The sequence below is a fragment of the Corvus hawaiiensis genome, chromosome 2 (assembly GCF_020740725.1).
Source record: "Corvus hawaiiensis isolate bCorHaw1 chromosome 2, bCorHaw1.pri.cur, whole genome shotgun sequence".
Classification (NCBI taxonomy): domain Eukaryota; kingdom Metazoa; phylum Chordata; class Aves; order Passeriformes; family Corvidae; genus Corvus; species Corvus hawaiiensis.
In genome coordinates, this window is record NC_063214.1 from 89,717,214 (window position 1) to 89,744,475 (window position 27,262).

The following is a 27,262-nucleotide window of genomic DNA, read 5'->3' on the forward strand; positions in this document are numbered from 1 at the left end:
TGCACTTCTACATTAATTCTGTTTTCTTTAGCATTAGTAGTGAGTAGCTGAACAGCTTTGGGTTTGTGTGGGGATTTTGTGTTTTGGAGACAGAATTTTTATTAGAAACTCTTTTAAAATTAATACTTTTGGCATTTCCTGCCTAAACAGCGTTTTGCAATATTACATACTGGTTAAATATTTATACCTTTCTATGCTTGTATATGCTCTGCAGCTTAGATTTAATAGTTTGCTTTTTCTGCAAGGGAAAACAATTATTTGTGTTGTTATTTACTTACTGAAAAGTGAAATTTTTTGGCTTTTAGTTCTAGGAATTTTTCTAGCTCTAACACTACCAAAAAGAGTATTTTTAAATTAATATGATGGTTTATGAATCAGATTTCCTAAAAGAAGTTATTTATTTTAAATTTCAGAAGAATGGTAGTTTACTTAGATTTTTTGGACTAATCAAACATACAGTTTGTAAATTGTGTGTTTTTCTTTTCTTAGGTTGCTGATATGTTGTTGGAGCTTTGTGTTACTGAACTAGAAGATGTAGCAACTGATTCACAAAGTGGTCGCCTCTCTTCACAACCAGTTGTGGTAGAGAGCAGCCATCCGTATACTGACGATACATCTTCTAGTGGCACAGTTAAAATACCAGGTACAGAATTCTTAGAATTATGTTGCTAAGATTCAATTATTTTTAAGCCTGCCTGCATTAAATTGTTCCTTAACTTACAAAAATATGGTTTGAACTTTTAAAGCCATACTATGTGTCCTGTTGCTATAGAAAAGTATTTCTTGAAGCTGATTTCTTACATGCTGGTGAAAATCTCTGTTCTGTACAATGTGCATTTCTGGGCTCACTGGGTGTGATTCCAGTTCCACTGCTGTTTTGCATTCAGTTATGAAGCTGAGAAGGACTGAGTCTTTTTCATGTTTAGTAATTGAACACTCATATTCTAGTCTTGAGCAAGGGAAATACTTCTTTGTTTTAATGCTTCATTAGTGCTTCCTTCAGTAAGTTACCTAGTACTTACCAAAAGTTACAAAGAGCTATTTGCCTTAGCTGTAAATAGGCATTTTTTGTCTTTTGAAACTTTAGTTTTGAATGTTCTGCTATGGTCTTTTGTCTGCTAGCCCCTACTCACACAAGTTTGCTGTGATTTAAGCTGTACAATGAGAAGAAATTACAGGCAAATAACATCATCAAATCAAAAGAAGTTACTTTTATTAATGAGCTCTATGGCTTCCAAACAACTGTGTTTGATTTCATGTGGATTTCTGAAATACTGCATTTGTCTGCAGTATTGATTGCTCTGTAGAAATGTGTGAACTCTTTGCTCCTGTTCAGGTGCTGAGGGACTGAGGGTAGAGTTTGACCGCCAGTGTTCTACGGAGCGGCGTCACGATCCACTCACCATAATGGATGGCGTCAACAGGATTGTGTCCGTCCGATCAGGTTCGGAGAAACGGTGCTTTTCAAAATGTCTTGTGTGATTTACTCTTAAGTGCTGAATGAAATATGCCACTGCCTCTGACTGACTTCTTGTTAGGGATATGCCAGTAAAAGAGAGGAAAACCTGTGTTAATTGATACTGTCTTTTAAACTAAGAAGTTTGTAGGATCTAGACGCAAAGATTGGTCTTGTGTCTTTGGATGTAGAGAATCTCTGGGAAGTGAATGTTAGGTTGTCTAGTTCTTCCAAAGAGCAGATAGAGTGTAAAATTCAGTGTTTAGCACCCCTGCCAACATGTATGAATTTCTATATAATCAAAGTGTATTCTAAAAAATTGGAAAAGAATACTTATTTTGCTAGCTTTTTCCTTTTTCAGGTAGTACTTAGAGAAATTTCAGCTTTCATACAGTCAAGACAAATGCTCTTCTGCTGTCAAATGTCCAAAATAATAGCTCGGTGCTCTTTTTTTCTGTTTCCTGCTCTGGTCTTTGTATGTGACACTATGTGAATTCTTCACATCTTTAATCTTGACATCTCTGTTTTAATTTTTAAGCAGTATTAATTTGTAGGAGGTTTTGGAGGAATATTTTTAATCACATCAAATTTTGTGTTGAACTTACCCATACACTACATTGTGTGCAAGGGTCTCAGTAGTTACTGCCTGTGCAGTTGTGATGTGGGCTTTTAATGTTGACCCACTTTTCCCCAAACATGTTTCATTACTGAGATATTTCCTGGTTGGTTCCTGGTTGGAAGCTGTAAAGCTTAATTTAAATGTATAGGTTATTACATATTTTTGTAATATGAAAGCTAATTTGAAAATAGGACAATGGATTTTAGTAAGCTCTCTCAGTAGCCTCCTGAATGTGATACTGAAAGTACTAAGGCTATCTGCTAGCAGTGCTAATTGAACTTTTTAAGACTTAATATAACATTTTTACATTTATGTTCATGTGCTTTACATAGCTTTTTTTCTTGAATGCCTTTGTGTGATGTTTATTGTTGGCGATCTCCGATAAACGGGACGGGGAGCCCAGACAAGCATTCCAGGAGCCTTTTATTATTTTATTTGGCATCAGTCTCACAAGAGATGGGACCGGGCTCACGCGTCTGAGACTCCCAAAACCTTCTGTTTGCAAAGCACTCTTAAAAGCTTTTTAGCCAATCAGCGTGCTTCTAAAAGTTACAAACAGCTGTCTTAACCAATTCATAAACAGCACATGTACAACTGTTGAATACAATACTGGATTGTTATGCCTTGACATAACAATACACAATATCCCATTATAAGGCTTAAATTTATCTATCTTGCTAAGCTAATATTTTTTGCAACTCCAAAATCTGTCTAGGCCAAACCTAGAAACCCTAACCATTGTTTTAATGTCCTTGGTGCTGCATAACTGTATCTTCTTCTAGTTTTTCACAGGCAAAGCTGAATTCTAAATCCTTTGCTTTATTTTCTGAGGCCTGCTTTTATTTCTCACACCTAAAATCCTTTCCACCTTTTGTATTTCCCCACATTTATCGTCTTTAACCAATTGCTGTTGATGAGTGGCTAGCATTTGGCTCAGGCAGAAGAGCTGAATATGCTTGTCTTGCCTACTGTAACAGGTCGTGAGTGGTCAGACTGGTCTAGTGAATTGCGAATTCCAGGGGATGAGTTAAAGTGGAAGTTCATCAGTGATGGGTCTGTGAATGGATGGGGATGGCGATTCACAGTTTACCCTATCATGCCAGCTGCAGGTAAGGTATCACATACATCATTTACAGGAGGGCAAGAGTAGGTTTTTATTGTTAGCTTTTTACACTGCACTTATTGCATGGTATTTACGTGCCAAAGTTCAACAGTTCATTTACATTTATACTAAGAAAACATTTTCATTCATACTTAGGAAACCTTTTCAGCTAAGTCCTGAGAGGTGCACTTCTACATAGAGAAGAGAGAAAAATATTTTGTAATCACTCTAGTTTGCCTCTTCATCAATGAAGAGAAGATACTTCTGGGACACAAGTCATCTGAAATGCCCTTATTTTTTAAAATGCGTCTGTTTTAAAATTACGTGAATTAAGTCATGAAAGTGCATTTTTCTTCTGAGTCTCTTCAAAGGGAAGTAGAATAGATAACTCAGATGCAGACTAGCACTCTAGAGTGCTGTGTTTGGCCAGCAAAATCCTGCCTATGTTCTGTTCTTATTTCAGTTTGAGGACAAGCCTTCCCCAGCTTTTTTTTGTTGTTGCTTTTTGTTTCTTGCAGGCCCTAAAGACCTTCTCTCAGATCGTTGCATTCTTTCATGTCCCTCAATGGATTTGGTTACGTGTTTGTTGGATTTTCGCTTAAATTTTGCTTCTAACAGGAGCATAGTTCCTCGCTTGGCAGCTTCTCTTGCAGCTTGTGCTCAACTGAGTGCCTTAGGTGAGTATCGTCTTAAAATTAGGTCTGTGTTTTTTGAAGTTACGATGATTGTTTTAAGTAATGATGTTCTTTGTGTGCATATTTTTCCTTAGCTGCTGGCCACAGAATGTGGGCTTTGCAGAGACTACGGAAACTGCTCACCACAGAATTTGGCCAGTCCATTAACATCAACCGGATCCTAGGGGATAACGAGGGAGAAACACGGGCTTTGGTAAGAAGGCAGGATGCTCCTCTTCACATTTTTTACATTAAGATTAAAGTGCTAGCCCTGATGTACAACTTCCTTTGTGTTAGTGCAAAATAGGACATAGGCCAATGAATAGTCTTCTTGCACAGGTCTGCAAGTCTGTAAAGGTACTCCAGTTTAGAATAAAAAAAATGGCTAATTCCAAGAAGGAATAGATGTGCTTTCAGAATTGCCAAAAAGTGGTAGAAATAATTTTGTTTTAAGAAGTGGATGGAAATGGTACTTCACACAGCTATCTGTAGTTTGGGAAGTTATTCGTGTTTGTCACAGTCTTCTAAATAATGTACTTCCTGTAGTGCATGCACTATGACTAACTTTCTGGTTGTGTGGTGTTTCTAGAGTTTCACAGGGAGTGCTTTAGCTGCTTTGGTTAAAGGTCTTCCAGAAGCTTTGCAGCGACAGTTTGACTATGAAGACCCCATTGTGAGAGGTGGCAAGCAATTGCTCCACAGCCCTTTCTTTAAGGTAATGCAGTACAATCAGTAAAGAATACTTTAAAATAGCTCTGGGATTTTTTGAGATGTGCGAAGTTCACTTAGTCCTATATCAGTAACATTTACTGACAAAACCAGAGTACTGCTTCTAAAAGGAGAAGCAAATATACGAATGGCTAGGCAGAGAAGCTCAGAAAAACATCTTGTAAGCATGCTTTTTGCTAAGTGATTTTGAGCTGTCATAATAGGAGTGTTATATATTTCTATTTAGTTAGTTCAGTACTCCGAAGGTTTTATTTACATCCAGTTGGAAAAAATGACAATGTCTTAAATGGAGCCTGTACTTCAAAGTAAAAATAAACAAACTGAGGAAGTCTGGAGAAGAGCAAGAAGAATAAAAGGCTAAAAAAACCTCCTTCATAGTATAAAAGTGAAACTAAGAGGGCATACCTATCTTAACAGAAAATCTTAGAAGTTTATAGGAGGAGGAAGTAATCTGTTGTTCACAATATTCATCTGAAACATTGATTTGAAATTGAGTCAAATTGAAAATCAATTGAAAATTCATTGAATTGTAGAAAGGAGACAGAAATGGAAGGTAAAAAGTTAAGAACATGTGATTTGATATGGAAAAGTTAATTAATCTAGGAATGTGTTTCACAGGGAGGTTATGAAAATTTCTGGACTGAAAGAGGAAATTAGATACCTGTGTGAGATAGTGTGGGTACACTTGATGTTATCCCATCCATGAGGGTAATGAAGATGGATGGCTCTTAGTGACTTTACTTGTCTTTGAGACTCTATTCAGGCCCTACTAGCTTATGTGCTGTTCATCTCTATCAAATGCATACTGATTTTTATTGCATGTTTTTGATACCTCTCTAAAATGTTGTTTTGATGGTCTGCAGGTGCTTGTGGCTCTGGCTTGTGACCTGGAGTTGGACACTCTCCCTTGCTGTGCAGAGACGCACAAATGGGCCTGGTTCAGGAGATACTGCATGGCATCCAGGGTTGCTGTGGCTCTTGATAAAAGGACACCATTACCTCGCCTTTTCCTTGATGAGGTACTGCAGGAGTACTTTAAATGGTTAATGGAACATGTGAAAGTGTTTCATGTAAAAAGATACACTGAGTTTGAATTATTTTATTCCAACTGTGGTAGGCGTAATCAGTAATTTGAATTATGTTGTTTAATGCAAAATATTTCACAGGTGGCAAAGAAAATCCGAGAATTAATGGCAGATAATGAAAATATGGATGTTCTTCATGAGTGCCATGACATCTTTAAGAGAGAACAGGATGAGCAGCTTGTCCAGTGGATGAATAGGTAATTTCTTTCAACTTTTACTGGTTTGGTCTTGTGATGCTTTGTTGTTGTACAATGATAAACTGTATTTTTTGAGACTTTTAAAAAGCTCTTTTAAAATTTTGCTTGTCTTGCATTTTCTGCAGACGACCTGATGATTGGACACTTTCAGCTGGAGGCAGTGGAACTATTTATGGTTGGGGTCATAATCACAGAGGACAGCTTGGTGGAATTGAAGGAGCAAAAGTCAAAGTCCCAACTCCATGTGAAGCTCTAGCCACCCTCAGACCAGTGCAGTTAATTGGTGGTGAACAGACTCTGTTTGCAGTGACTGCTGATGGGAAAGTAAGGATGCAACAAATGATTGCTTGTTTCATTCCCTTGAAATATTTCACCCTCAGTCAGAATGGGTTTGGCTAAATGAAAAGTAATGTGTATAGCACAGGTTTATTATTATTATTGTTATTGTTATTATTGTTGTTGTTGTTGGTAGTTAGTAACTTTCTTTCTTTAAGAATCTGAACTGTGCCAACTCCACCAGTACTTTCTACTGCTATAGCATTAAATGGCTGAAACAAGAAACATATTTTAGTTCTCAGTTCAAAAATATGATCTGATTTTGTCAAAGTTGGGTACAAGCAGCATGCTCACGGAGTTCCCTAAAACAGGGGTGATTATTTCTTGCTGACGAGGGAGAGGTATAATCTGAGATTGTTCACAGTTGGCTTAATGTAAGTTAGATATTGCAGCATCTCATTTCCAGGTGCTCAAATCCTGACCGAAAAGGAATCTTAATGCAGAAGTTTAGTGTAAGGTATAGGAGAAAAACATCAGTTCATGAATTCGAAATTTTTATTTTTATACAGATGGGAGCTGTTAAGGATGTGATGGAGAATTTTAGCTAGAGCTTTATGTAACAGTTACATTCATCTAGTGAGGTACTGTAATGATTCCTTGGGGTCAATATTATCTTTGTTAATAATTCACAGAAGGGTAAAGGGCAGATTAATGACATTTCTTGACATCATTCTGTTGAAAGAAATTATTCAGAGAGATGAAACAAATGAAAATCAGACATTAAAACTGTATTTAGGGGATGGAAGGAAAGAAACAACTGTGTTTAGGTGTGTATATTCTACAGAAGATGGAAAACAATAATAACGCTGCTTGGACGGAGAGCTACAGGTCATAGATGATTTTGTAATGCTATCAAGCAAAGCTGTGGTCTCTTGATAGTTTTACAAAATAAGCTTTAGTATTTCAAACTAAATCCATTACATCAGTGGGAGTTCTTATTGACTTGAATGTAGCTGCATTTTCCCAAAGTTTTTTAGGTGAAATATTTCAAAATATTTCTTTATTTTCCAAGAATAAAGAATTCTTCTCTAGAATTCATTTCTAGGGAATGTTCTGCATGAGGCAAACAAAACTAAATTTTATTCTTTACTTTAAAGCTGTATGCCACTGGATATGGAGCAGGTGGTAGGCTTGGAATTGGAGGAACGGAGTCAGTTTCTACTCCAACTTTACTGGAATCCATTCAACATGTGTTCATAAAGAAAGTTGCAGTGAACTCAGGAGGAAAGCACTGTTTGGCATTGTCTTTTGAGGGAGAAGTTTATTCTTGGGGTGAAGCAGAAGATGGCAAACTTGGTCATGGAAACCGAAGGCAAGTAACACTTTGAAATGTTATTTAAAAAAAACTATAAATGGATACTTACCACAGTTGCTATATATTAAGAGTGCTCTATGAGTACTCCCTATATGCACAAGTCAGCAGAAAGCAGTGATGTGGAAACGTTCACTTTAAAATTGGAGAACCTCATCATATTTTTCAGATAAGCAGTTTATCTGATTTTTCTATTTGATATTGTCTTCTAACATATCTGTGGATGCTAAAATTCATGGCTTTACTTTAGGATCTGTCTCGTAGGTATGTGGAACTTTCAGATACTTTTGGGAGCAAAACTGCTATTGTCCTTCTGATTTTCATATGCACTGTTGCCGACATTAAGGGAGAGGTTCTATTGTGTTAGAGACGATAATGTTCTGATCCAAATAAGAAGAATGCTTAAGTTCATGGGGGTTAAATTATATGTTTTATACTGGTACATTTTAGAAATTTTGGTGATGTGTCTTAAATTGGACTGATTTTCCAGGCTAAATGCTTAGTTTTTACCAGATTTTAGTTAAAGTGGCTTTGTAGTTTCAGTTTATCTGTAGTTCTGTAATATAACATGTGGTTAAATACTTACTCCTTTTATAGGCCTCTGTCTCTATTTCTGAATGAAATATTTTTCTAGTTAAATGAATCTGAATGAATTTTTCTAGTTAAAATTAAATCTTTAGGGTATTAAACTGGTATAAAGCAAATACTCAGCGATTTTAGGTGTCCTCATTCTCATTTTAAGAGCTTCTCTCCGTATACTGGTGAATGTGAATGGTCTATCCCAAAAGTTTGTCTAGACAGACATTTTCATTTCAGCCCTTGTGATCGCCCTCGTGTGATTGAGTCTCTGAGAGGCATAGAAGTGGTTGACATTGCTGCTGGGGGAGCCCACAGTGCTTGCATTACAGCTGCAGGAGACCTTTTCACGTGGGGAAAGGGAAGATATGGACGCCTTGGGCATGGAGATAGTGAGGACCAACTAAAACCTAAACTGGTAAGAAACCTTTGGAGCACTCAACAGTCTTTGTCCAGTTCATATCTTCTGATTTATAATATAGGCATATATTTATGCCTTTCTGCATACAAAGAATGAAAGGGCAAAACAGTGGCATGTATTTGTAAGAAATGAACAAGCTCCCATGACTGAAAGGATAAAATGAAAGAGGAGCTGCAAAACTTTGTTAGTGGTCACCAAACAGCTTATAAGGAATTTATTTTAGAGATTTAAAGAAAACCCCCAAATCAAAAACCCCACCCCATAGTAAGTAAATTCTACCTGTTCACAGGAGTAGTTTGCACTGAAAGTAACAAATGAGCTCGTTGTTTTCTGGGTTTCCTCATTATTTACTTCTTGGGAAATATAACAGTGTTTACAGTGATAGCTGCTGAGTCACTTGTAAACTGCTTTTTTTCTCCTGACACAGTAATGATGCTCTTAATTCTCACAACTGAATACTGAGACGTTACTGAAGTATGCACTAAGTTAATAAGAATTTAACCAAAGTAATTATGAAGTATTTGATTGCTATTTGCTAAGGAACGTTAAGCAAGTTTTGATTAAGAAGGTAGCTGTTTTCATTTGGTTCTTAAGTGGTAAGTCTGAGAACTTGGGCAGTGTGGAAAGTAGGAAGACTGCCAATACTAATAGCTGACAGTTGTAATTCAGACTGTTGTACTCCTGTGAACTAGACTCTTTAAGGGATTTTAGTTAAAGTAATGGTATTAAGAAAACTGCCCTGTCTTTGAAATGAAAGTTCATTTTGCTTCCTGCATTCACTTGCTGAAAATACAGCAAAGGCCAAGTTTTCATTGGTTGTATCAAACCAAATGTTAGTTTGTTAGTTTTATTCATAGCTCTGTGTATCTATTTCTGTTGTTACAAACATTAACTTTTTCCAGTGTTTCAATCTGTGAGATGAGGTATCATGCATCTTAGTCCCCTTTGGGACCTTAACACCTGTATCCAGTTGTTCTCATTCCCCTGACCCCCCCAAAACCCAAGGTTGGCCCACCTTTCCTTTCCCCACCCTGTATTCTGTGTGTGTATGAAAATAGATAACTATAGATGAATTGAAATATGTGAAGTTTCATGCTGCTTTGGATGATGGGTTGTGCCACCTGGAATCTGTTTCAAGTAGTGGCAAGGATAGGAAGGATGTGATATATGTGGGTCACCAACCTTTTACTTTGTCCTTCCAAATCCCATGCTTCATCACTAGATGGCATCATTTCAAAAGACGTCGACTAAATTCAGATTATGATGCGAGTGCTCAAAAATTGTAAACTAGTGAAAGACTATTTGAAAATAAGACATTTTTTTCCCCTTACTGTATTCAGTACAGGCCCAGAGAGCCCGAAATTATTTCAACAGAATATAGTCTTCAGTAACCTTAGGGTTTTGTACTGTTTTCCCTGACACTTAGGTAAAAAAATTTAACTAGTTCACCAATTAAAAAAAATAAGTCCTGTATTTAAAATACATAGTTGGTTTTCATTTGCTGGTTTGAAAAGAGCAAAGCTCTTAGAGGTGCCTTTATTTCCTTGTTCCTGTGTTGTTTCAGACTTGTAGTTCACCTCTCCAAGCTGAGTTTGTCATCTTTTGTGAAACGAAATGACTGAGTCTTTTATGGTGAACAAAAATGAGTGATTTCATTCCAGGTGGAAGCTCTCCAGGGTTACCGTGTGATTGATATTGCCTGTGGCAGCGGGGATGCACAGACACTGTGCCTCACTGATGATGATACAGTCTGGTCCTGGGGTGATGGAGATTATGGAAAACTTGGGAGAGGAGGCAGTGATGGCTGTAAAGTACCAATGAAGGTATTTCTGTGTAACTTCATTTCTTTAGAAACCATGATGTTGGTGGAGAATGCTGAAGACAGATTTGTCAATGTGTACAAACTTTCACCCATCCTGGGACATCAGGATTCTTCTGGTGGTTCTTAAGAATGAGCTTTGTAGGCTACAATAACAAGTCTTTAAGTTTTGTGCTGGCTGTTAAAGTTGACCTTGAAGGGTTTTTTTTTTTTTTTTTTGAAAAACATTGCTGGTTTAAACAATATTTCTCGTTTTAATTTTGATTCCTGTCAAAACATTAGGTTTTGCCAAGAAATCTTCATGTTTCTTTTGTGTTAATAAGTTTACAATAGTCATAAGGTCATTCCAGAAAGGGGTATCAATTAATTGGAAAGCAATCTTACTTTATATTCAACCCTTTCTATGAATGCATGGTTGACTTGGAATTTTTTCACGTTACATATGAAATCCATGTAGCCATTAAATTTGAATTCCAACATTTGTTATGAAGATGAATGTTTTTTGTGTTTGAGAAATGTCTATCACTGTGTATAGCTATGCACAGTGGATTGTAGATCGTAAATCCAGAAACACAATTACTTGGATACAGGTATCCCCGTTCTGTTTCCGAATGTTTCCAGCATGATGTAACATAATGTGAAAATAGCTTGTTTATATTTCATCATTGAGTCCCATAGGACTGATTGTAAAGCAGCAAAAGGTCCTACATAGAATAAATAGGAAGAGTCTGCTGGAGATAAAAATATTTTTATTATGTCAGCAGAATCACATCCATGTCATACAAACTAAGGATGAGTGTTTGTAGACAAAACCTTATTGTTTCTATTCAGGGCAATTGCGGAGTAACTATGGGAAAAATGTACTAGGGGTGACCTTCAACAGTTTGTGAAATTTGAGCTCCTTCTTAGTGTTTAAGCAGTAAATGGTAGGAAGATTAAAGGAGTGGAATTCTTCTAAATTACCTACATAAACATTTCAATTTGTAAATACACATATAGAAATACACTAGTGTTATATTTTACTTCAGGCAGTTCAGTCTACAGTCTCCTTAATTAACTCATTTGATTTTCATGTGATTTTATTTTTCTAGATTGATTCCCTCACAGGCCTTGGAGTGGTTAAAGTAGAATGTGGATCACAATTTTCTGTGGCCCTTACCAAATCTGGAGCTGTATATACATGGTAAGTATTCTGTATTAGTTATTTTGACAGTGTTAGATGTCACCTTGTCTGTAACAAGTATCAGTGTTACACTTCTTTCACTGTTTTGATCTTCTCTTTCAAAAGTTTTTTGAGTTTCTGTGTCTTGATTAGTAATAAAATCTACCACTTTGGGGAACATTTTCTGGTGCCATGAATGAAAAATCCAAGTGTTTTGTCTTGGAACCTAAGCACAGGGTTGTCATTCCAGACATTGACCACTGCAAGATGCAGAACTTCTAAGGAGGTCAGTAGAATTATAAGCATGAAGTGTCATGCAGGGCGGAAGGTGATAGCATAAATAACATTCTCATGTATTATCAAAGTTGTGTCTAGCTTGTGGTGGCTGTGGTCTGGGAATTTGATTTTAGAATTCATTGTTTTAATCTTCCTTACACCATTCCAAATTTTGTAGTTTAAACTACTAGACTGAAATGTTTAAAAAGGCTTAGCAAAATACCTTTCCAACTTCCCTCAGCTACCTTGTTTATATGACATTTTGGTGTCCTTAAACTGTATGAAGTTCCAGTCCTTGAGATCAGTAAATACACTGTTTCTGCAGATGAATGCTTCTAATACTTGACTCCTTTAAGAGTGAAAGATAAGACCACACCCTGGAAAAGTGGTAAAAGGAGCTACACAGATTAAGTAACAACATTGTATTGGAGGTGTAAGAATCTGTACTGAGTCAGCAGAATCACATCAATATAAAGTAGGGATGATTAATGTTGAATGTTTGGACAGTATTTTGGTATTGGACTTTGTAAGTACATCTACAGGTGAAATGTCAGACATAGTCTATCATTATATTTTTTCCACAGTTAAAACACAGTTTTTAAGTGTTTATTTCTCTGTGCAGGGGCAAGGGAGATTATCACCGTTTAGGCCATGGATCTGATGACCATGTTAGAAGACCACGACAAGTGCAGGGACTTCAAGGAAAGAAAGTTATTGCAATTGCTACGGGCTCTTTGCACTGTGTTTGCTGCACTGAAGATGGTATACAAATCAAATAATTTACTTAGTTCTTAGCACTGAATTTGAAAAAAATTGAAACTTTATCTTTTAGTTAACTGTTGGTTGGTTGTCCTTGCTAAAAACACTGGTTCTCTGTGTGCATGGTTATATTTTGTGTTTGCAGATGTTGCAAGCAAGAAATTAAAGTGATCACATAGAACTAAATTAATAAAAATTAAAGAATTCAAGTTGCATAAGCACTGATGATCAAAGAAAAATATAGAGCTCTAAAGGTAATTACAGAATGGTCAAGCAGTGGCATTGAACGGATTTGGCTTTTGCGGGGTCTTGTGAGTTTGTTGAAGTGTTTAACTTGCTAACTGAAGCACTGAACAAACAACATTGCTTCTTACATAAGAGGTTGAGATAGTGAATATTCTTTGTAGCAGACTCAGTCCCACAAATAACAAGTTTGCACCATAACAGTGTTTTATAGGTGCTAGTGAAATACAGCTGCAGAAAATGAATGTGAGTAATGAATTATAGCTACAGAAAATGAATGTTCAAGAACACCATTGTTACTTTAAAAGTATTTCCCAATTATCTTGCAACAGCAAGCACCTATTTTAATATCTTCTCTAGTAATACAGCTTATTATACATACAAAAATATTAAGCCTTTTAAATTTTTATTTTTTCATATTGGCTTTGCTTTTGCTATGAAACTATCAAATACAGGCTGTTCCTGATGTTCTGTTACTTTTCTGCTCTACCATCTTCTATTCTGGAACAGAACCTTTCAGTTACACAAACTATGAGGAAAGAAATGCATCTTATGCTAGCTGCTCTGTAGAGACTGTGGACCTAACTATGTCAATCAAGATTTATCTGCACTAGATAGTGGATTTCAGGATGGCCGACAGTCCTAGAAATCTTACAGCCCAAGGCTTTATCTGGTTAATTAATTGCTAATAAAAATTTTAAAAGGCAAAAAGCTTGTATATTAGTTTCAGGATAATAAATTATTTTTATTGGTTTAGGGGAAGTGTATACATGGGGAGATAATGATGAAGGGCAGCTTGGAGATGGAACAACTAATGCCATCCAAAGACCACGCCTGGTTGCAGCACTTCAGGGTAAGAAGATCAACCGAGTAGCCTGTGGCTCAGCACATACTTTAGCTTGGTCAACCAGTAAACCTGCTAATGCTGGCAAGCTCCCTACACAGGTAATATTTTTGGCTTATTGAATTGAGATTTTAAACATACTTAATGTGGTTATTGCTGACTTTTCAGCAGATGTATTTCCTTTCCAAATCCCTGCATAGGCTCAGTGCTTTAGTTTGACTTCAAGTTTGAGCCAGTTACTTTGTTTTACTTCTGTATTTCCAAAGGATTCCATTTTTCTGAGCTGAAAAAGCCTCTTCATTCAGTGTTTAATCCAAATGTGAAACAGTAACTCAGTATGAAAATTGGCAGGAATTTAATTCTGCCTTGGAGCTGTGGAAATGTTATGCCTTCCAAGGGAGTTCTTAGTTGCTTGCTTTATATTGGGAAGCCTTGTTTTTGAATATTCTGCATTTCAGCTATGCCTGGAAGTAGTGATGACAAGATGTAAGATTTATTTGTTTATGGATAAATTGTAAAATACAGAACAGCACTTGTATTCTGGCCATCATACAATACTTGGTTCAGTTTAGATGGATACTATTAGTATCTTTTATAAACAACTGAACTCCACATGCGAAGTTTTGACAGTGTGAATAAGCAAATATCTGCATTTCTAATACGAGTTTACCTACAAATCTAAGGGTTGTTGTTCTATTGAATAAAATAAAGTATATAATAATTCTAAGTTACATTTGGATATCATTACCTTATCCTAGGTTCCTATGGAGTACAATCATCTGCAGGAAATTCCCATCATTTCATTAAGAAACAGGCTTCTGCTGCTGCATCACATTTCAGAACTCTTCTGCCCTTGCATTCCAATGTTTGATCTTGAAGGAAGACTTGATGAAACTGGCCAAGGACCCTCAGTTGGGTTTGACACATTACGGGGAATTCTGATATCACAGGGAAAGGTATTTTATTAGAATGTTTCTAAGGGAGAGATTTGTAACCATAACGGAGAAGTACTGTTTAAGTTGTTTCTGAGGAAAAAAGAGCTGTATGTCTCAATTTGTTCTGTAAGCTGTGTATCAGATATTTGCATTCTGATGATGCAAACTTCTTTCTTTGTGTTTTTTTCTACAGTGTTTTTCTCAGTTCTTCATCACAGTGCTTTTTTGTGTTGATCTCAAAAATAACTTTACACTGTAAATCTTTAGTTTGTAGTATAGCTGAATTCTTCTAGAGTATTCAGTAAATGTTATCCTGGAAAAAATGTAAGATAGGAGACAATGACCAATTCATACCTGTTTGTATTTCAGCTACCAAGGTCAGGTGGTATACTAGCAGATGGAAAGCTCTGTGGAGTTACAAGCTTGTTTTAGACTGAGCTAAAAGGGAAGACAGAATACCTAGGAGTTCAGTCTCAAGTGGTAAATAAAGGGTATTTTTATAGTTAAGTCAAGTCAGTCATGAGAAAATGTAGATAATTGTAATGCTTCAAAGCTGCAACACTTATTCAAAACTTCAGATATGATAAGCAATAAAAACATGATTTGCCTTCAGTATAATCATTGGTTTGGGGTCTGAATTTTCTCACTGTCATAGTAATTTGTCTAACTGAAAAAAAAAACCCATTATACAAACTGACAAAATCTGCTGGGAGATATCTTAGAAAAGAGAATTGGTTAAGTGCTGTTCTGTGTCCTTAACTAAGACACATGGCCTGTAACTAGACTTCTTAGTATCTGTTGTCTCAGGTTCTCTTTCTCTAGACTCCAGTAAAATTGTGTAGTAGAACAAGCAAGCTGTGTCCATACTTCACAGACCAAGGGAAATCATCAAAACCTAAACTAGAAAGGAAATCCTTGCTGTTCTGTTCGTGAGCTTTTTATTTGTTAATGCTATTAATTGTGAGTCCTTACGTACATAATGTTACATATAAGAATGTGTATGCAGGAGGCACATTCAACCTAATTTGCTTGAGTCTGCAGAATAGTTACAGAAAGGCTGCAGACATAAGGTAAAATGGGATATCAGGAATAAAGACCTCAGAAGCACTCACAAGGCATCAGAGGTTGTAATGCCATATTCATATATAGGCATTTAAGACAAGCTTACCTTCAGAGATTCTAAAGACTTAAAAATCTTCTTAATCTTTCTTGAAATTGACTGTAAAATTATATCCTAATATTTAGTGGGAGAACCTCAGCTACTTGAATTTGCATGAAAAGGTGTTTTTTAAAAATTTTTATTTGTTGTTTATTGCTTTCCATAGCAAGATGATCTCATCTTTGGCTTTTTTGATTGTCATTCTCTGATGTTAATTATTCTCTATATCCTTATATTTTTCTGGTATAAACTAATTTATGCTTGTACTCAGATATATGTTGGTTGCTTAATAATTGTATCTGGGTGCAGTGCAACCTTTCAAGCCATGGTTTTGGGTGATACAGATGGGACTTTCTTCTTTACTTTTTCAGTATCCCCACTGTTTCAGACATGAAACATATTAGCACAAATAACATGATCCTTGGCTAACATCTTGCACCTTCATATTCTGTTGCTTTTTTATTTCCTGGGTGGAACTATGTGTTTATTTGCAAAATATGTGCAGGGTTCTGATTTGATTTCAGTTTTGCCATTATCTGGATTTTTTTTAGGAGGCAGCTTTCAGAAAAGTTGTGCAAGCAACTATGGTGAGAGACCGTCAGCATGGGCCAGTTGTAGAGCTCAACAGGATACAGGTATTTTCAGCTGAAGTTCTGATTTACTCTCTGTATGTTTAGCCCACAGTGCTGTGTTGGTCAAAGCCCTCTTTTTGTTTTACCTGTTTGGTATCTGAGTGCTAAAGAGTTGAATTTTTGTCAGAGAATCAAACAATAAAGAAGTGAGTGCAGTTAGGACTGCTTATATTCATTTCAGTATGTTTTTATCCATACTGTAGTTGTTTGGGGAGAGGGTGATGACACTTGTTGAAATGTTAAGTGAATCATTTAGAGTCTTAATGAGTATGTCCTGCTTGACAAAGGACTTTTCAGAACTCACTCCATTAGATAGTTTAGGAGAGTAGTGATTCTGATGCTTTTCTTACCTTTCCAAATGCTCAGCTGAATTATTCATCTGTTGCTTTCAAAACAGAAAACGAAAGGTAAGAAAAAGAAAAAGGCATGGAAAGAAAGCTCTTGAATATAATTAAAATTCAGGCTGATAAACTCTTGTCCTTTGCTGGTCATCACATGTAGTCATATTGATTGCAGATGTCTTTGATACAAAAGGGCTTTTTTCTTTATCATTGATGTCAGAAAATGTAATGTTGTGCCTTAGGCCAGATATGTCTTTTTTCCATGGATACTTCTGTAACACAGAATAGTAAAACATTGTTTTCATTTAAATGGACTGCAGCCTGATCTTAGAGTCCTTAGGCATTTCTTTCTGGTTGTGGTGGGTTCATTTTTTTTGTTCCTTTTTTTTTTTTCCCACCTTAATATTGCAAAAAGTAAGAAAATCTACCGTTTGTGAGGTTAGAGTGAAGAAATTGTGAAAATTCAAACTTGTTATTTTCTGTTAGTGAACAAAAAATACATCCTGTTTTGGCTGGACCCTGTTTCTACTTCTTTGCCATGTTCTGTGGACATCTAAAATTTCTTGCTAATGTTCTGTGATTAAAATGTGTTGTTCTAGTTTATTAGAATCATACAGTCACTAAGTTTTTACTTATTGAGTCCAACTGTATTATTTGGGAAGCTGAAGAGTGTACCAGAGATTTTTAAATAACCTTTTAAGTGTGTGAATTCAGAAAGTCCAAAAAATATTGCTGGTATTTTAAGCAGGAAGTAAGTGATGAGTAGGTTTTGGGATCGTTTCCTAGTGTCCTCCTTCATCAGTTGAGATAGCTTGCTCTTGTATTTCAGTTTGCTATTTAAATCTGTCTTGAACCCTAGAAAAGAATTGGCAGCTTCCCTTCTTTGTACCTTCTGGGGGAAATAAAATATTGCTGTAACTGCCAGTTTAGTCAAGTGAAGACTACAAAAGGTCATGTTCCTAATCTGGCCTGATTACACGGAACTAAGTATGGCTTATAGTTTCTAGAGTTAGCTTTTGCTCTGAATGAAAATGTGGATTCTGAAACTGTTCAATCCTTTATAATATTCAGTTGAAGATTCTAAGCTGCGTTACCTAGTCACAAAAAAGTTAAATATCAGTGTCAAAATTTTTCATCCTATTTGCAGTAGTAAGTTAAAGTGCAGCTGGGCTTTAAGACCCCTTGGCTTTCAGAAGACTCTTTTTGCAGTTTATAGATTACATGGTGCTGTCAATTCACTTCATCTTCCTTGGTATAAAAATAAACAGAGGAGTTTTTAATTCATACTTGTTTTCCAGGTATTGACTTTTTTTTTTACAATACATCCTCAGCATCCCTTGCTGTTTAGTGGTTTCTTTGGAAATGCCAGAACTGAAGATAATGGCAGTGTAAAACCGAGCAAACCAACACTCCCTTCTCCTGGCAGGGTCCAGTGTTACAGGGACCAGATTCCTTTGGAGTAGATCACATTCACCTTACGTACTACTTGGGCCTGGGTCTTTTCTGTTGGGAGCCTTGTAATAGTGAGATAGGGTAGTTTTCTGTACTTTTTCTGCTCAGGGTGTGTGAAAAACAATGTGATGGCTGTGCTGTAACTCAACTAAGTGCCAGCCTGGTGTTTCTGTAGCATAAAATTGAGTGTAGGTAATTTATGCATTGAGGTGTAGCATGAGGGCAAACTTGGATGCACGCAGATGGTATGGGATGCTGTTGCAGGACTACATAGGGCAGAAGAAACCAAATTTCATGCAGGTTTATCCATACTACTTTTCGGGAGTAGTCATTAAGTAAAATGTTCCAAAACAGCACCTGGGCCTTGTTCTGGAGAGGTGTAATATAAGCAGACAAAAACTAACCCAGAAGTGAATTAACAGTTGTGTGTCTAGACAGGGTTCCAGTGCTCAGTTTTACTTACTGACCCTCATACTAGCAGATCAGATTTTCTTAAGTGTTTAAGTTCTGGTGTAATTCATGCAGTGTCAAATGGACAGTGTGTTTTGACCTATGAGCAGATACTTCCATAATGCTGTTAAAACATATCTTTGCACAGCAGTTGAAAGGAATTTCTTCCTTTTCAAAAGGAAGCAAATTTCACTTATTATGGAGAATGTCTACTTTCATGAATGTAATATGGCAAAGAATCTCCTGGTTTAATGTTCTTTACTGTCAAGGGAGGAATGTGATATGTATGGATATATGAAGTACCACTTTCAAGACCAGTTTCTTCCTCCTCACAAGGACTCCTTATGCAGTGTGGGTTATAGCAATCTCACTAACATGATGAGTAAAAATGATCTGATCTTAAAGTAGGCACAGCATGTGAATGAATTAATGATTTGTTCTTTTTGAGTGTCATTTCAAATTAAGTAACATCCCTCCTTCCTGGTTATTGTCTTCTCCCTTATCAAATGTACTTGCAAAGAACACTCATTTCATGATAGCCTTCATTTTCCTACACTGATCAGGCTAAGATTTTTTTGTCTGCTTGTGTAGAATAGTCTTTCCTCTACTCTTCATCTTTTTGTACTCTTATTTATTCTGTAGCATTTAAGTTTGAGCATAGAAAACTGAAACTCAGGGTACAGGTGAGAACTGTGTCTGTGCTTTTATAATTATTACACTGTTACTTCTCTACCTCTTCTGGTGATTTTGTGGCATATCTTTGAATTGTGTTTGTTTTCTTCATAGGTCTGTCTTACCTGATAACTGTATATATTTCTCTTTCCTAGCTGATTCCAACTTAGAAGCTGTCGTCTTTTTGTAAACCTTTTTTGTTGGTGTCTGAGTGCATGGCTTTATGTACTAGATTTCTCCCAACTTCTGGGAGAGAATTCTTCTGGGTTGAACGGAGTCTCATGGGATGACCAGTATTTTTCAAGCTGCTCAAGACTAATACAAAGTTTCTCAATTTAAAACTTCTTGGCCAAATTTCTCTCTTTAATTCAATGGATTTCTATTGAATTAAAACCAGCTTGTGTTGATAGAGAACATCTTACATCTGAGGATTTAGGTTTCTCAGCCTTTCAATAAAACCTGAAAGAAATCTGGTGGGTTTTTTATCCAAAGCCATCAGAAATATGCAGCATGAGAACAACTGGATTTTGAGATGCACTGTAGCTTGTAGTGTGACTAAATATAGGTTAGTGGGATAAGTTTGGGTTATTTCTGAATGAACAGTCTCACAGATATTGGTGATCTGTGTGCATGTAGGAGTCCCTTTGCAGTCAGGTTGAGAATATAAATTGCAGAACTCCAAGGAGGAAAAAAAAACCCCTTGTGTTTCTCCAGCTCTCTGTTCACTTTCCATTTCTTTCCTCTCTATACTGGTGAAATACTTTTTGTATTCTTACCCTCTTTGTGTGTGTCTCTTGCAGCAAAATCCGTGGAAATTTACTTGCATGCCAATCTTAGAGATCTCCATCAAATATAAAATACACTTTTTCTGTAGGTGCCTAAGATCACATTACCTGTGTATCTATATACATACATATTTTGATAGTATTTACTCGTTTTTAGAGGCTCCCAGTGAGTATCATAGATGCATATTTAGTCATTACAATTAATAAATATAAGACTAACACGTACCCAGTTTTCTGGCTAACAGCACAGTCTCTAATCTCTCTCATGTGTGGAAAAACTTACTCAGATTTGTCAATTGAATCTATGTATAGAGATAGGATGAATTAACTAAAAGGAGTTGCCAAGTCATTGGCTGCTTCTTCAGAAACAAAAGAAGTCTTTATCATTAGACTTCATCCTTGCTATCCCTCTGTCTTTCCATTTTCCTTTAAAGATGAACAAATGTAGTCCTGATTAGTGACAGATGAACAAAGAACTCTTGGAAATTAAAGATAAGGTGTTGGTGGTTGGGGGAACTGAAAATTCCTTATTTATCTGCCCAGTGATGCCAGCTGAAATATGTTCTTACAGTGACTTTTATAATGTACTTACTCAATAGGTAAAACGTTCCAGGAGTAAAGGAGGACTGGCTGGACCTGATGGTACGAAGTCAGTGTTTGGACAGATGTGTGCAAAAATGAGTTCCTTTAGCCCCGATAGCCTTCTGCTTCCTCATCGTGTTTGGAAAGTCAAGTTTGTTGGTAAGAAATTTCTCAACACCCCACCCCTTCCTGCTTTGCACTTAACTTTACTGTTTTCTTGGGATTTACTCTTTTGGAGAACCTGAAGGAAGGACGGAAGGGATACAGAAAAACAGTGTATGTGTGTAGGCAGAGGAAGGTGCTTAAAATGTTGGGAAGTAAAAAAGCTTTCAAAATGAGTTTGTAAAACCCCTCAAGATTTATGGAAGTGTGTGTGTAGTTCTCTTCAGGTTCCAGGGGCAGCTATTCTGCTATCAACAAACATTCTGCAAAACCTAGACCTAATTTTTCAGCTGTCTGAATTGGTAAATAATCCTGGTTTGCTAGTTTTACTGGTAGGGTAGTTTTTACAATTCGTCTATCACTGAGCTTTTTAATGAAAAATATTTTAGATCGAAGTGCCATTCTATCTACTGTATATGGGCTAAATAAAACATACCTACTTTAAAATGCCACTCGTGAAAAACAAAGCAACACTATGCCTTTTCTATTTCTGTTGTATTTTATTGTTATTAGCATATAGCCCAAAATATTAGTTGCACTCTGTCAAAATAGTATTTTTGGCACTGTGATGTGTCATATAATCTCCTAAAAAATACATTTTGCAATGAACTGGAAGCATCCAAATACAGAGCCAAACTTCTAGCATTTTCATATGAAGGGATATAACGCTGCAGCTTTTGAATAAACTTTTGTTTATTCAATTATCCCCACAGAGAAAATATAGTTTGTTTCAATACTTCAGTTATTTTTGAAGGAATATTTAATTTTGAGCCTTTTTTCTTCTCCAAGGTGAATCTGTGGATGATTGTGGTGGAGGTTATAGTGAATCAATAGCAGAAATGTGTGAAGAACTTCAGAATGGGCTGACCCCTCTATTAATTGTGACACCAAATGGAAGAGATGAATCTGGAGCAAACAGAGATTGTTTCCTATTAAATCCTGCTGCCAAGTCACTACTGCATATGAACATGTTTCGCTTTCTTGGTAATTTCTTAGCAACTTCCTGATATTCTGTGTGCTTTATGTGTAGTCAGAATATTGGGAATCTAACAAAACTAATAAATTATGTTAAAACTTACAGGTGTACTTTTGGGCATTGCTATCCGGACTGGCAGCCCTCTGAGCCTCAACCTGGCTGAGCCAGTGTGGAAACAGCTTGCAGGAATGAACCTAACAATTGCTGATCTCAGTGAGGTGAGAAGGAAGTTCGAGGGTAGGATGCAGCTTACAGAAGACAAGCAGACTCCAGCATAAATTTCTCAAGTGATTGGTTTCCCTGGTTTTTATGTGATTGTATTTTGACTGGCCTTTTATATTCTGAGCCAAGGATGATTTGTACTGACTGTTAAAACTGTAAATTTAAGTTGTTCAAGAGTGGTTAAATAATCTATTTGAATTCTAGAGCATTCTGAAATCTTCTCATGGGTTTGACTAGACAATCTTTGTGGTTGAATTCCTAGTTCCCAGTAGACCTTTCTGTAGCTGTTAACTGTTGTACCAAGATGCAATAACTGATTTGGGGGCACGGGCCTGCACTGTTTTGAACTAAAAGAAAATAAGTTCAAACTACTACTGGTTTGTGCTCACTTACTGAATTTCACAAGCTTTCAGTTTCTGTTTACTGAGCTCAGTAAATGTGGAGTAAGACTTAGGTCTTCATTATGAAGAAAAGTTCCTTCTCAAATACTGTCATGTAGAAATGTACTCACTGTAAAAGCACTGAGTCCTTTACTTGTCAGTGAGGGGATTCCTTTTGTACCAAACCCAGTGCTGGTAGGGATGATTATGCTTTTAAGCTTTAAATCCACTTTCTTATATGATACAGTTTCTTTTGGAGGGCATTTGCCCTCCAAAAAAATTGAAATCTAGAATATGTGCGCTTTCCCCCATCCAACCTAATGAAATTTTATGGCTTTGAATTCAAGTTAGATGAATTGTGGTCAGGCATTTGTCAAAGCTTTTGGTAGGTGACACACGATGCACTGCTTTTGGCATGCAAGAGATGCTGTTGTATAGTGTTAATAAACTGACTTTAACTCGCGTTTCTTACTTTCAAAGGTTGATAAAGATTTCATTCCTGGGCTTATGTACATTCGAGACAATGAAGCTACTTCAGAAGAATTTGAAGCTATGAGCCTCCCATTCACTGTGCCTAATGCAAGTGGTCAAGATATTCAGCTGAGTTCCAAGTACACCCATATTACACTGGATAATAGGGCAGAATATGTGAGGCTGGCAATAAACTACAGGTTTGTTGAATAAATCATTAAAATTACTGATAGCAATATGCATTTTCTTTTAAAAAATATGTATCAGCTTTTAAACAATATGCTACCTTACCCTCTTACATACAAGTATTTTAATATTTTCATGTGATTACAGTGTTGATGTTCTGATTTCACTTACTGTATCCAAGGAGAAAAATCTTAAACTTCATTTTTAGGAAGCAACATAAACGAGCAGGTATGGGTCTAGACGTGTCCCAACAAAGCTGTTTTGGCAGCCAGTTTTACTGGTGGAGAAATATCCCATGCATCTAATTCTTCCTATGAGCTAAAGTAATAGGCTTGATCAGTAAGCTTTTTGTGAAAAGAGCTTAGATCTAGTACTGCTGCACTCATACTTTTTCATGTCATCAACTGCAGTCAAGGGCAGTATCGGCTGAATTCTTACTCTGGGTCGGAATGCACAAACCAGAGTGTTCATTCCTTGGGTAGGACATTGATGCGCACCTATGGGTGCCAAAAGCTGAACACTGCACAGAAATCAGTGGGAAATAACTGCTCAGTGTTTGAGAAGACTGGCCTTTGGTTGCTTATGTGGCCAGGTAGCTCATCTAGATGAGTACATCTCAGAAACAATCATAAACATCTTGTATCTGAAGCAGTAGGCCTAGTGCCTACTGAAATATGTGAATTTAGATAATTTGGATAAGAAACTGGTTCAGGCTTGTTTTATTCACTCCACCACATTCCACTCTTCTTTAGAGAGTGCTTGAGCAAGACTCTATCAGAGCCTTATATACTTGCTTATTAGTTTGTAGTTATAGTGTCTGCCAACAACTGTGAATTACAGCCTTCATTTTTCTTTTTTTTTCCCCCACTGTAAATGGTTATGAACCAATACTTAGACCTGCTTCTGACATTAAAGAGAGAGATTTCATTTGGAGCTGATAATCCTTTGAAGAAATGGCTTTGCTGTCTTGCCAGTACCGGCTGTCCTCAGAGGACATGAGCAATTCTAAAGCATTTTACAGTTAAAAGGCCTTGTGGAGAATAATTTAAAGGTTATGTTAAGTATCAAGTTTTTTAACTCTCTGAAGCCCTTGAGAGGGAAAACTAGCACATGCATAGAATCCATGTGGAAAAGTGCATGCAAAAGACCAAACTTGTCCTGGCATCGTTGTTTATTTTGGTGATGGCTAGCCTGAGGACAGCACTTGTGAGAGATGTGTCTCTCTGGAGGGCTCTGTAAAACATCTCAGAAATTACTTGACAGGGAAAAAAAATAAGCAAAGCACAAATCATGTGTGGCATCAGAAGCAGCAAAATGCTACTTACCTGTGCCTGTCTTGAAATAAAAAACCCTACTGTCCCCTCAGACCTCCTATTTTAGTTCAGACCAGTTTTTTTACCATAATGTCTGTCTAGTGCTGACAATGTTTGAAGTTAGAGTTTCAAGATCCAGCTGCTCCTTTTCCAAGAGCATATTGTTTCCAAATGGGGTATTGGTTTGTTTTTGCCAGGCACAGAACTAAAATATGTATGAAATAAAATATGTAAAACATTGGGAGATACCGCCTCATACTGAGCTTGCTGTGCAATAGCAATTAGTGTAGAAAGTCAAGTATCTTGTGATAAATGTTTGTTAATGTTCCTTGGTACACAGCTGGACATTTGGGGCGAATGGTTAAAGCTGCTTTGATAACACAGTAATTGCTATAAATAATTGCTAGAAATGACATTCACAGTAACTCTGAAAATGTGTCTTTGCAGGCTTCATGAATTTGATGAACAGGTTGCAGCAGTTCGTGAGGGGATGGCCCGTGTTGTTCCAGTTCCTCTGCTTTCACTCTTTACAGGATATGAACTGGAAACTATGGTATCAATTTCTGCTCTGTTACTTCTGTCAGATTAACTTGGAGTGAGATTATTCACTCATTTGTTTTACTAATATAAACCCCACATTAAATGCTGTTTACAATGATTTCTGTGTGGTTGAAACATTCAGTTCAAGGAAAGACTAGAAAATGTTTAATTGCCCTCTTTGTGTTAGTAAAATTATTTAGATATAGCTGAGCAGTGATGTAATGAATTATTTCAGGAAGAAACAAACAAGCAACACCAAAACATCCCCACATGCCAGTGATTTCATGCCAGTGATCTAGGAAGTAAATTGGAGATACTTGTCCTAAGTTCAGGAATATGAAAAAAATTCATTACTGTTGCCTGATGGGAAGATGTATATTCAGTATTATTGTACATGGGGACTATGCATGGCATTTCAAATATTTCAATGCTCAGTTTGTCAGTGTAAAAGTTGATTAAATATTTTAAAGGAAGGGAGGGAACAAATCACCTGGAATTGATTCGATCAGACTTGTGTAGCCTATCACTGTATTTTATTTTTCAGGTATGTGGAAGCCCAGATATTCCACTTCATCTCCTGAAATCTGTAGCAACTTACAAAGGCATTGAACCAACTGCTTCCTTGATACAGTGGTTCTGGGAAGTGATGGAATCCTTCTCCAACACAGAGCGATCTCTCTTCCTGCGTTTTGTGTGGGGCAGAACAAGGCTGCCCAGGACTATTGCAGACTTTAGGGGGAGGGACTTTGTTATTCAGGTAAGGTGTGTGGGATGGGGAAAGTTGGAGGCATCTTAAAAAGCTGGTAGTGGAGAAGTAGCAGCATGACATAACAGCCTGATTTCATTAAACTGTTTTTCAGCTTTACATTGCAGATTAAACATAAATAATGTCTATATATAAACAAAAATAATGTCTATAACAGTTATATAACGTATAGAACTATTCTTCTCTCTTGACTTGGACAAGTGGATATTCATTTAATTTCCCAGGCGTTTGTTTCTGTGAATTTTGATCGTTTTCCACTGTAGTCAGTCAACTGTTTTTGCTGGCCTTTATTTAGCATTTCATTCAGTTTAGTTAATAATTCCAGCTAAATTAAAACCACACAATCTTGAAATCATCTTTTGATATCTTCTGAAGTAAAACAGTCTTTTTTAGATTGTTCCCAACCACATATTCATAGTCAAAGCAGCTCATACATGTCTGTTTTTATTTATTGATTTAGCGTAGAAAAAATGGATTTGGCCTCTTCATTGTTCTTCTAAGAAACTTCAGCGTCAGAATCAAAAATACAACATGCTGCTAAAAAAAATCCCGTAATTATTTCAATACTTACTTGTGTTTTGGACAGTGAATCAAAAATAAAATGCTTTTTTTTCTTTTTTTGTTAACAGGTATTGGATAAATACAATCCTCCAGACCACTTCCTTCCTGAGTCCTACACATGCTTCTTTCTCCTGAAGCTGCCCAGGTATTCCTGTAAGCAGGTACTAGAGGAAAAACTGAAGTATGCCATTCACTTCTGCAAGTCCATAGACACTGATGACTATGCCCGCATAGCGCTGACGGGAGAGCCAGCCGCTGATGACAGTAGTGATGACTCTGATAATGAAGATGCAGATTCTTTTGCTTCAGATTCTACACAGGACTACTTAACAGGCCATTGAAAAGTAATACAAGGAATAGTTGTTAAAAGCACTGAGGCAAAATGCCAAAATGACAATGAAGCCAAGGATGGTTCAGGTTTCAGAACAGAGACTATATAGTCAGAGGGGTGGTAATCTTCTGAACATGGGGAAAGTGTGTTTGCTACTCACAGTAGGACTTAAGGATTACAGCTTAATCCATCAGCTTAAAATAAATGGCACAGTATATGGGCATTTAACATTTATTTTAAGAGCTGAAAATGGCCCCCCATAATGCTGCACTACATTTAGAACCTTTGTGTTTACTGAAGTGTTGTAAATGTTTATATAAATATGGTAGTGCAGCATCCAAAAGGCAGTGAAACCTTTAAATTGTGGGTGCAATAGGTTTTTTCATATTAAGTGTTGTGTTCTGTGCATCTTCTTGATTGTATATTGGAAATACTGTGCAACAATGGAATAGTATTATAAATATTTCAATTAACTTTACTAGAAGTTTGTTAAAAGTTTTTGAACATTGAATAAACATTATTCCTTGAAATTCTTATATAGATAATTAAAAATGGCCAATAGTTTCACCTCCACCCCTGGTTTGTATATTTTAGCTTATGCATTATTTATCTCAAATTTGATACCTTTCTGTGAAAGCATCATAATTCTTATCATGGAAAGTGTACTGTATATAATTGGTGCCATGTAAATGCAAAAGTTATAATTTCCCTCTAAATAAAAGTTCTGCCACATTAA

The 27,262-nt window shown here is 36.6% G+C and overlaps 1 protein-coding gene across 4 annotated transcripts in view; it reads left to right on the plus strand.

The window, feature by feature from the left end:
• The window catches only part of HERC2 (HECT and RLD domain containing E3 ubiquitin protein ligase 2), a 104,969-nt gene extending 77,707 nt beyond the window's left edge, over nt 1–27,262 (plus strand). For all 4 annotated transcript variants that reach the window (XM_048324842.1, XM_048324832.1, XM_048324848.1 and 1 more), the window contains exons 70-93: nt 490–643; nt 1,337–1,444; nt 3,053–3,184; nt 3,696–3,854; nt 3,947–4,065; nt 4,441–4,566; nt 5,444–5,599; nt 5,747–5,862; nt 5,988–6,186; nt 7,296–7,510; nt 8,327–8,504; nt 10,169–10,330; nt 11,418–11,509; nt 12,387–12,526; nt 13,524–13,711; nt 14,369–14,566; nt 16,256–16,339; nt 20,636–20,777; nt 21,570–21,764; nt 21,862–21,974; nt 22,839–23,029; nt 24,776–24,881; nt 25,413–25,625; nt 26,264–27,262. In XM_048324842.1, coding sequence (XP_048180799.1) covers nt 490–643; nt 1,337–1,444; nt 3,053–3,184; nt 3,696–3,854; nt 3,947–4,065; nt 4,441–4,566; nt 5,444–5,599; nt 5,747–5,862; nt 5,988–6,186; nt 7,296–7,510; nt 8,327–8,504; nt 10,169–10,330; nt 11,418–11,509; nt 12,387–12,526; nt 13,524–13,711; nt 14,369–14,566; nt 16,256–16,339; nt 20,636–20,777; nt 21,570–21,764; nt 21,862–21,974; nt 22,839–23,029; nt 24,776–24,881; nt 25,413–25,625; nt 26,264–26,536 — 3,759 coding nt within the window. In that variant the 3' untranslated portion in view covers nt 26,537–27,262. The remainder of the gene's footprint in view (nt 1–489; nt 644–1,336; nt 1,445–3,052; nt 3,185–3,695; nt 3,855–3,946; nt 4,066–4,440; nt 4,567–5,443; nt 5,600–5,746; nt 5,863–5,987; nt 6,187–7,295; nt 7,511–8,326; nt 8,505–10,168; nt 10,331–11,417; nt 11,510–12,386; nt 12,527–13,523; nt 13,712–14,368; nt 14,567–16,255; nt 16,340–20,635; nt 20,778–21,569; nt 21,765–21,861; nt 21,975–22,838; nt 23,030–24,775; nt 24,882–25,412; nt 25,626–26,263) is intronic.